The sequence below is a fragment of the Dipodomys ordii genome, unplaced genomic scaffold, assembly GCF_000151885.1.
Source record: "Dipodomys ordii isolate 6190 unplaced genomic scaffold, Dord_2.0 Scaffold115, whole genome shotgun sequence".
Classification (NCBI taxonomy): domain Eukaryota; kingdom Metazoa; phylum Chordata; class Mammalia; order Rodentia; family Heteromyidae; genus Dipodomys; species Dipodomys ordii.
In genome coordinates, this window is record NW_012267331.1 from 1,578,182 (window position 1) to 1,588,105 (window position 9,924).

Sequence of the window (9,924 nt, forward strand, 5' to 3'; positions counted from 1 at the left end):
CCCCCCTCATCTTGTTATGGACGTCATGTCCTCTGGCTCTCACTGCCAGCTGTCAAGGAGGCGTACAGCTGCTTCCCTGCCTCTAAGAGACGAAGGAGGCGCTGTGGGCAGAGCCTGTGCTCACAGCAGGACCACAAGGAAGCTGCACACAGCCCTCCTCTGGGTGGAGAGGAGCTCATGACCTGAAGCTAGGATAACAGAACGCAAGGGCAGATCGGAAACAGACCCAAGGTGCTGCAGGGGCCGGGACCCCTGACAGAATGCAGATCGGACTGTGACAGACTCAAGGCATCCGCAGGGGTGTGAAAGGCAGCCTCCGCCACCTCAACCCCACACCTGATGACATTCACCTACAGTGCGTCAAAGGTCCAAACACCAAACGCAAACCACGGAGAATTCAGAAGAAAATATCGGACAAAAGTGCCCTGTCAGTCCCTGCCCAGAAAATGATCATGACTGTCCACTCACAATGAACACGTGCCACGCATGATACAGTGACCACGGTGGGAAAGGGCAGGCCCACGGTGCCCCGCACAGCCACCAGGAAGCACGTCCCAGGCCCGCCCTGCCGCGTCTCCCCCAGACAGAAACACAGGGATGGGGACAATCCAGGTGGCTGGGCCAGTGCACAGGGACCAGGGCAGGCATGGAGCGGTCAGCACATCAGTGCACGGGGCAGGTCTGGGGCAGTCAGCACACCAGTGCACAGGGCAGGTCTGGGGTGGTCAGCACACCAGTGTACGGGACAGGCATGGGGTGGTCAGCACACCAGTGCACAGGGCAGGTCTGGGGCGGTCAGCACACCAGTGCACGGGGCAGGTCTGGGGCGGTCAGCACACCAGTGCACGGGGCGGGTCTGGGGCAGTCAGCACACCAGTGCACGGGGCAGGTCTGGGGCAGTCAGCACACCAGTGCACGGGGCGGGTCTGGGGCGGTCAGCACACCAGTGCAGGGGCAGGTCTGGGGTGGTCAGCACACCAGTGCACGGGGCGGGTCTGGGGCGGTCAGCACACCAGTGCACGGGGCGGGTCTGGGGCGGTCAGCACACCGGTGCACGGGGCAGGTCTGGGGCGGTCAGCACACCAGTGCAGGGGCGGGTCTGGGGCGGTCAGCACACCGGTGCACGGGGCAGGTCTGGGGCGGTCAGCACACCGGTGCACGGGGCGGGTCTGGGGCGGTCAGCACACCAGTGCACGGAGCGGGTCTGGGGCGGTCAGCACACCAGTGCACTGGGCGGGACTGGGGCGGTCAGCACACCAGTGCACGGGGCGGGTCTGGGGCGGTCAGCACACCAGTGCACGGGGCGGGTCTGGGGCGGTCAGCACACCAGTGCAGGGGCGGGTCTGGGGCGGTCAGCACACCGGTGCACGGGGCAGGTCTGGGGCGGTCAGCACACCAGTGCACGGGGCAGGTCTGGGGCGGTCAGCACACCAGTGCACGGAGCGGGTCTGGGGCGGTCAGCACACCAGTGCACTGGGCGGGACTGGGGCGGTCAGCACACCAGTGCACGGGGCGGGTCTGGGGCGGTCAGCACACCAGTGCACGGGGCGGGTCTGGGGCGGTCAGCACACCAGTGCACGGGGCGGGTCTGGGGTGGTCAGCACACCAGTGCACGGGGCAGGCAGCCACAGGGCCCCCAAGAAATCTGCTGAGGAGCAGCGCTGTGCAAAGGGCCTCTCTGGCCACCCAAGGAAACAGGTGGACACACAGGCTCTGAGTGCTGAAGGAGAAGCTGGGCACCGGCAGCATGTCTCACCGATTTTATTTCGTTTTTCAATCTCAAGGGAAGGAGTGATGTGGTGGGCACAGAACCACCTGGCGACAGTGGAACTCCCGACACCCTTAGGACAGAACACCGAAGCTCACAATGGCGCCTGCGCAGGGGCGGTCCCAGGTGACAGGTGGGTCAGTCGGCAAAGCCTGCAGCCATAGAGGCGCTCCTGTCAGAGGCAGTGATGGTTCTCTCAGAGAGGAGCTGTTTGACAAAGGAATTAGCTCCAGAAGCTGTAAATATTTGAGCATCTGCCTCGTGGCTCAGTGAGGGAACAGGGAGCCTGCTAGAGCAGAATGTGGTACTTCAGGGCCCTGGGAACCCTGTTGATGACCAGCCTCCCGTCGTAACTCAGGGAGGCAAACAGCCACGGGTCGGCTGAGGACCAGTCCACGGCGTACACGCTGTCCTCATGCTCCTCATAGGTGGCGATGACGCTGTCCCGCAGGGGCTCCTTCGGCCTGCAACCCAACAGAGGCAGAGGTGTGAGCAAGGGCCTTCCGTCAGGTCCACTCCAAGGGCCTCTCGCACAGCTCCTGGCCTGTGAGCCACACCCAGGGCCTGCTGTGTCCCCGCCAGACACAAGGAGCCCTGCCGCCGCCTCTCATCCCAGCGTGTGAGCCCTGAGGAGCCCCCACCATCCTGGCTGGGCAAGGCCACCCCGAACTCCACAGGGCCAGGGTCAGGAGGACCATGGCGCAAGAAGAGAACTCCCCACACATCAGGGGATACGCACATGAAAGAATCAATCTCACCAGATGAGTAAGCAAGCCAAGAATTAGAAAAGAACAAAACATCATAGAAAACAACAAAAAGATAGGAATTACTACACACTTCCAATAACTGAATGTCAATGATCTCAAGCCTTCAATCAGAAGACAAACACTGGCAGACTGAAGCAAGACATAACCATTTGTTGCCTATGAGAAACACAAGCCACCCACCAAAACAAACACAGGCTTCGAGTAAGAAAATGGAAGGAGATTGTCCAAGCAAAGGAAACCCAAAAGCAAGCAGCAATAGCTACACTTCTATAATATCTGGTGAAGCATATTTTAAACCAAAATTAATCATAAGAAACAAAGAAAACCACTTCAAAATGTTAAAGCAAACAATCCATCAGAGCATACAGTAATTGCAAACAAAAATCCTACACCATGATCAGGTTGGTTTAAATCTAAGGATGCAAAGATGGTTCAGCATGTGCAAATCAATAAACATAATTGTAAAAGAAAAAAACAACAAAAGGCTCACATTTGGCATTCAGCACAAATGCAGAAATATACAGGAACCATATTTTATTTATTTGTTTGTTTTCATTTTTTGGTGCTGGTCCTAGGGCTTGAACAGAGCCTAAGCTCTGTCCCTGAGCTTTTCTTGAACAGAGCCTAAGCTCTGTCCCTGAGCTTTTCTTGAACAGAGCCTAAGCTCTGTCCCTGAGCTTTTCTTGAACAGAGCCTAAGCTCTGTCCCTGAGCTTTTCTTGAACAGAGCCTAAGCTCTGTCCCTGAGCTTTTCTTGAACAGAGCCTAAGCTCTGTCCCTGAGCTTTTCTTGAACAGAGCCTAAGCTCTGTCCCTGAGCTTTTCTTGAACAGAGCCTAAGCTCTGTCCCTGAGCTTTTCTTGAACAGAGCCTAAGCTCTGTCCCTGAGCTTTTCTTGAACAGAGCCTAAGCTCTGTCCCTGAGCTTTTCTTGAACAGAGCCTAAGCTCTGTCCCTGAGCTTTTCTTGAACAGAGCCTAAGCTCTGTCCCTGAGCTTTTCTGCTCAAGGTTAGTGCTCTGCCACTTAAGACACAGTTCCTCTTGTCTGGCTTTTTGGGGTGTTAAGTTGAAGGCAAGAGTCTCACAAACTTTCCTGCCCGGGCTGGCTTTGAACCACGATCCTCAGATCTCAGTCTCCTAAGTAGCTAGGATTACAGGCATAAGCCACCAGCATCTGGCTTGGAACCCGTATTTTAAAACCACACATTGTGGAGACACTTGAAGGCCTCCTAGGCCCGGTGGGCTGTTTCTGTCTTGTGTTGTCTGTTAGCTCCCAGGCTGGGTGTAAGCACACATCAGCGAGACGCTTTGCACAGATCCAGTCACTGTGAGCACGGAATGCCCTGCGCTCCTGAGAGTCCTTTGCCACCCGGGGCCCTTACTTCTCATCAGCCTGGTGCTCCTCTGGGTCACTGATGTCGTCGTCATCCACCAGGTGGCCAAAGGGTTCGGAGGAGATGGACACCATGTTGGACAGGATGACTCTGCTGTCACTACTGCCGGTGAGGACCAGCTGGTCATGAGAGTGGTTGTAGCGGACGCTCCACACCCTGCAGAAGGCATGCGGCTGCTGAGATACGGTCAGGGCAATGGACCCAGCCTGACGGACAGGGGTTGCACTGAGTTCTGCTGGCAATCAATACCTAACCCTTTCGCCGTCATCAGGGAGGCACACCCACCCTAGGTTGCGCTAACATATTCCTTTAGGTCCCAACAGAGACCAGAGAGAATAAATGTCAGCACACATGTGCAGGAGGCTTATCATTCGATATTCCAGTTGGGCTGAAAGTCTAAAACAAGCGCTGTCTCCCCAGAGCGGCATACAGATGAGTCATGACCTAAACATCAAGTGCTGCCGGCCTTCCCCCCTGGAGCACTGCCATGGCCCAACCCAGGTCAGGCCCACCGGGTCTCATCCGCTAGGCCTCTGGCCATGCGGAGGCTGAGGCGGGCTCCGGGGCCTGGCACACCTCCTATGCAGAAGGGGCCCTGGGTGGTGGGCGTGGCTAGACCTGCAGCAGCAAATCACAGCTGCTCACAGAACTTACCGTGTCCTCCCGGCACAGGCACAATACACTCCTGACCGGTAACACAGAGGAGGGAGCCTGTCTGGAACCCCTCTTCACTGCAAGAGGATTCCTGATGAGAAAAATCTTGGCCCTCCAGGCTTTTCCTCCCCATGCATGTAGGTCAAAACACCCACACACACAAACACCTAATACAAAAACGGATTCATACTCTACCTACTGTTCCACAACTAAATCTCTGACTCACTTAGCAAAAAAGTACCCAGCCTCTGGTAAACATTCCAAAAATATTCGAGGGAGAATGAATGGTGTGGGTCAGCCTTCCACATCTGCACCACAGGGAGTCCGCAGCCTCCTGACAGCGGCCTGCCCCCACACCACAGACGTCACCTGAGTCCTATACCAGCCCCCCCGACGGACATTTGGGTCACTTCCAGTCTCCGTGCATGGCAAACAATGCGGCACGAACATCTGTGCACATTTATTTTTACATACTTGAACCGGCACTGTTTCAAAAGAAAACAGAATCTAATGTTTTTCTTCTCTTCCTATGCTTATAAATCACAAACATTCAGATTTGGAATTAGTGTTTCTTTAGGAAAAATAAAACTGGGCTGATTGAATGATTCACAGCAGCACAAACTAAGCTGGTTTGTGCCTTTCCAAATGGTAAAGTAATTAGCAAAATAAATTACATAATCCCCTCTTCCCCAGAGCGGCGCGCACGCGAGCGGGGTACCAGTGCGAGTGCTCCTCCAGGGTCTTCACGGGCTCCGTGACATTCCGTGTGTCCCAGAACTTCACCTTGCAGTCATCCCCGCAGCTGGCTAAGTAGTACTGCTTATTGGGATTGAAGTCGAGGTCACGCACCAGCTGTCCGTGGGCATTCTCTATGCAGTATATCTGGCTGAGGAAGGAAAAAAGAACAGCACACACCAATATTAAGTGGATTACAGAGAGCCGGCGAGCGCTGCAGGCCTGTGGTCTCCCAGGGTGCTGAGCTCCCCGTGCCAGGGTACAGCTCATCTGCTCCCTGTCATTGTGGGGCTGGGCAATCCCGGCTGGGAACCCTGGGCCCTTCTATGCGCGTCCCCTGCACAAGGAGGCTGGGCACGGAACCCAACAGCCCCTGGGACGGGCCTGGAGCACCCACCACGCCCAGAGGCAGCTCTGCCAGCCATGGAGATGGCCCGGCTGGCCACTAGTGTGGAGAGAGTGAGAGCATGCCACAGGCGCGGCATCTGCCATGGAGAAGCTGGACAGACTGTAGAGAGACTGACATGCTGGGGAAGGATACAGCAAAGCAGATGCGCTGCTGGTACTGGGGACATGTAGAGGAGGAGAGTGGAAAAGCTGCGAGGAAAGAATGACTGTGAATAATGAGGGAGCCCAGGCCTGCCTTTGCTGGGTTTGTTCTTCAATTTATGTTTTTCCACTCTGGCACCAGGGCTTGCACCCAGAGCCTCACTCTCCACTCAGCTTTCTTGCTGATGGCCGCTATTTTTGCCAATCCTTCAGCACAGCTTTTTGCTGGCTGGAGATGGACTCTCATAGAACTGTGGGACAACAGGTCACGGCCTCCTGGGACCACTGGTGTGGCTGAGCCCCGGTGCCTGGCCACTGGGCTGGCCCTTCCCTCACACCAGGAAGTCACCACTAGGTGGCCTATTCCCAGCCTCTTGCCTGGTCAGGAGTCACAGGACAGGACGTGTGGTTGAAGCTGGTCACATGGTAGCTGACAGTGAATATGCTAACGTGTACACACAGGCACGTGGGCACACCTGTATATGAGCACCCTAACACAATTCCCCACCCACATACACAAGAGGACACACATACAGGCACACACATCCCTGTTTCTCACAGCATGTGAAGTCTGAGTATCGGCCTAGTAGGGTTCCTTCTAGCATGATGAACCACAGAGCACGTAAGGCTGACAGTGGCTGGCGGGACCTGGCTGTGCCATCCACACCATATCGTATTCATCCCAGGGGACCCCACCTAGGGGACCCCACCTTGTGGTCACTGGCCTCACACCTCCTCCTCCTCCTCCCTTCCTCCTCCCCTCCTCCTCCTCCTCCCTTCCTCCTCCTCCTCCCTTCCTCCTCCTTCTCCTCCTCCCTTCCTCCTCCTCCTCCTCCTCTTCCTCTTCTTCCTCCTCCCAGGGATCCCATCTCTGCCAGCACTGACCTCACACTGCCACAGCTTTCACACGGCTGGTGAACTGGGGACTCCATGTCTTGTGGCTCATTCCAGAAAACCACAGGTCCCTGCTCCCCAGAGTACACCGGTCAACTCCTCAACAGCCCTCTGTCCTGCCCCAGGTTGGAGTTCCAAGCCCAAGTCATATTACACCTTGAGCTGGTTTTAAACCATGCACCACCTTCAGTGTCCTGATTTTACTCCCTTAAAATAAGACATACCAAAAGTTAAGACCTCTCTCATGAAATAGGCTGAGGTGTATCATCACTGAAAGGTCACTGAGTGACTCAGTAGCAGGAGCTCTACGTTCCAGAAGAGACAGGGACGGCATCCTGGTGAAGCCAAAGCCACAGCCAGCTACCAAAGCATCAAGGGCACCGTGGAAGTGGCCCTCTTCCTGGGGGTCAGCGTCTGGTTGTAAGGACAGCCCTGGCCCAGCCAGGATGCTGCAGGATGCTGCCTGCTGGAGCTGGAGCTTGTTTTGGTCTGTGATCCAGTCTTTGGCTCCTGGTCTTTAGAGGGTAAGTTCTTCACATCCTTCAAGGAGCAATGAAAAAAGGGCCAGAGGACTCTTGGCAATGGCTGCAGTGGGATTCTCATCCTATGTGGCCCCACAGACTCCAGCTTGGTGAGAAACCTTACTGCAGACATGCAGCAAGGCGGGGAGGAACGGGTTATTTATTAGCCCCTGGATTTTCAGCAAGCTGTGGAACACTTTGGGTGTGTGCACCCCACCCTGGAAGCAGCACCGGCATTACAGGCCCTCTGTCTGCTCAGCTCAGTGATAAATGATGGCATGCGAAGGGGGTAAGCTGCATCTTAAAGCCGCCTGTGTGGGCTTTCTGTCACCATGGCAGCAGACATCCTACCATCACTCCTCTGCCTATCAAAATCACAACTGGAACAGAAAAACTGCTCTTGTTTGTTCCATTAGAACGGCTGGTTGTTGCATATAATTACTTAAATGACAAAATATGATTACTGGATAGGTATGTCTCTTGAAAGCACAGAAATGGTCAAAGACAACGCCGTGGGGGAGACTCAACTTCTGCCACCCTGCGGCGTTCAAACAAATGAGCCTTTGAGCCAGCACAAAGCCCCGGCCTTGCTTTCAGCCCTGCCACTGGCAGGGACAGAGGGGCACAGCCAGCCACTGAGGAGTGCACAGACCCACGGACTCTTCTGGAGGGAAGATGACCCCCGAGAGATGCGGGGACGCACCCGTGCCAGCCCGGGCCTCCCCGCGGGGCGGGGCACTGACCTCATGCTCCTCGTGTCCCAGCCTCGGAGGGTGGTGTCACTCGCGGTGGCCACCTGCGTGCAGTTGTGGTGCGGGCCCCACCTCCCGGAGGTGAACCGCAGCTGCCCCTTCCCTTCCAGAGCCGCAGAGCCAGCCAGCTGGGAGCACCGAGGAAGGAGAAGAAGAAGAGAAGAGAAATTTGAACCCTTTTCAGAAAACTCAGAAGGACATACATGATACTCCTAAGAAGATAGAGAAAATAATTATTAGATCCATTAGGAAGCTCTCTGCCTTTTGTTCTTCCCTTAAAAGGCAAGAATGGTTGAACCTTATTTGGGGGGAAAAAACTATGAAACGGAGCACAGTGAAAAATAGAAAGTATATTAATAGAGTCTTATTGCAGAGGATTTGTTCAGTGTGTCATTAGAGACAATCAGCTCAAACTTGAAGAAAACAATAGAAAATAACTCAAACATCTGGCTCCCCCCAGAGACAGAACAAGTGAGGGCCACAGGACGGATTCCTTCCTGACTGACAAAGGACTGAGTCAATGCACTTCCTGTCTCCCTCCTTATTGGGAAGATCTCCAATTCCTTGCATGAGAGTTCGTGAGAGCTCCACAGGCCCAGGCAGTACCAGGAGTCAAAGCCCGCCTCAGCCTGAGAGAAAGCAAGCCGGTGGCGTGCAAGGATGCGGAGAGCCCTCTCCGTAACCCCACCTTTCCATGCGGGACCTGTGAAAAAGGTCTGCCGCCAAGGACACCGGGTCCGCCCCATGTGTGGCTAGAACCCAGTCATGTGGAAGCGTCCGCAGTCAGGGTCTAAGCCCGCTGTGGTGGCATGTCTCCCTCACCTTGCACTCAGCCTGTCCCGGAACTCACACTTCCAGACGTTAGCTCTTCAGGGTCCCTGCGAGCAGGCAGGTAGGCTGGCAGCCCAGGACAGAGCCTGGGACAGAGCCCGGGACAGAGGCCCTGGGGCAGGCCAGCATGCTGATGTGAATTCAACTCTCCACATGAAGCCTGGAGGCTGCAGGGGCCTGGAGAGGGAGGCCCAAACCCGATGCACTGCGTGGCTGTGCCTAAGGTCCTGACCAGAAAGCGCAGCACTGAGAGCGGCCAGTGCCAGCCGCACGGGGCAGGCACAGGGGTCCCCGTGGGGAGCCAAGGGGTGCACCCGGAGCTGAAGGGCTAGATGTGTTCTGAGGCTCCCAGGCTACAGGGTCTTGGCCTTGCCAGCAGAGGCCACTGTTGTGAAGCTGAGTTGAGAGGGTCACAGCCACTGTGGCAGCCACAGGGACATGTTCTTCAACCCACAGAGACACTAGGAAAGCCACATAGGAACCCCAGCCCCCACATGCAATGGAGCCTTGTGAGAAGCCCAGGGCAGGCAGTGGGACATAAACACACAGCAGGGCAGGACAGGTACACAGGGGCAGGGCGGGTACACAGGGGCAGGGCGGGTACACAGGGGCAGGACGGGTACACAGGGGCAGGACGGGTACACAGGGGCAGGATGGGTACACAGGGGCAGGACAGGTACACAGGGGCAGGGTGGGTACACAGGGGCAGGGCGGGTACACAGGGGCAGGACAGGTATACTGGGGCAGGGCGGGCACACGGGCAGGACGGGTACACAGGGGCAGGGTGGGTACACAGGGGCAGGACGGGTACACAGGGGCAGGACAGGTACACAGGAGCAGGGCGGGTACACAGGGGCAGGGCGGGTACACGGGCAGGACGGGTACACAGGGGCAGGACGGGTACACGGGCAGGACGGGTACACAGGGGCAGGACAGGTACACAGGGGCAGGACAGGTACACGGGCAGGGCGGGTACACGGGCAGGACAGGTACACAGGGGCAGGGCGGGTACACAGGGGCAGGACAGGTACACAGGGGCAGGACGGGTACACAGGGGCAGG

At 56.4% G+C, this 9,924-nt stretch overlaps 1 protein-coding gene across 2 annotated transcripts in view; it reads right to left on the minus strand.

The window, feature by feature from the left end:
• Window positions 1-1,907: 1,907 nt before the first annotated feature.
• Tssc1 (tumor suppressing subtransferable candidate 1) overlaps window positions 1,908-9,924 on the minus strand; it is a 131,383-nt gene continuing 123,366 nt past the window's right edge. The window contains exons 6-9 of one of the 2 annotated variants that reach the window (XM_013028881.1): window positions 8,024-8,160; window positions 5,300-5,467; window positions 3,916-4,083; window positions 1,908-2,232 (exon numbers count right to left, since the gene is read on the minus strand). In XM_013028881.1, coding sequence (XP_012884335.1) covers window positions 2,058-2,232; window positions 3,916-4,083; window positions 5,300-5,467; window positions 8,024-8,160 — 648 coding nt within the window. In that variant the 3' untranslated portion in view covers window positions 1,908-2,057. Of the gene's footprint in view, window positions 2,233-3,915; window positions 4,084-5,255; window positions 5,468-8,023; window positions 8,161-9,924 lie in introns of both variants that reach the window. The other variant, XM_013028883.1, reaches the window with a different exon arrangement.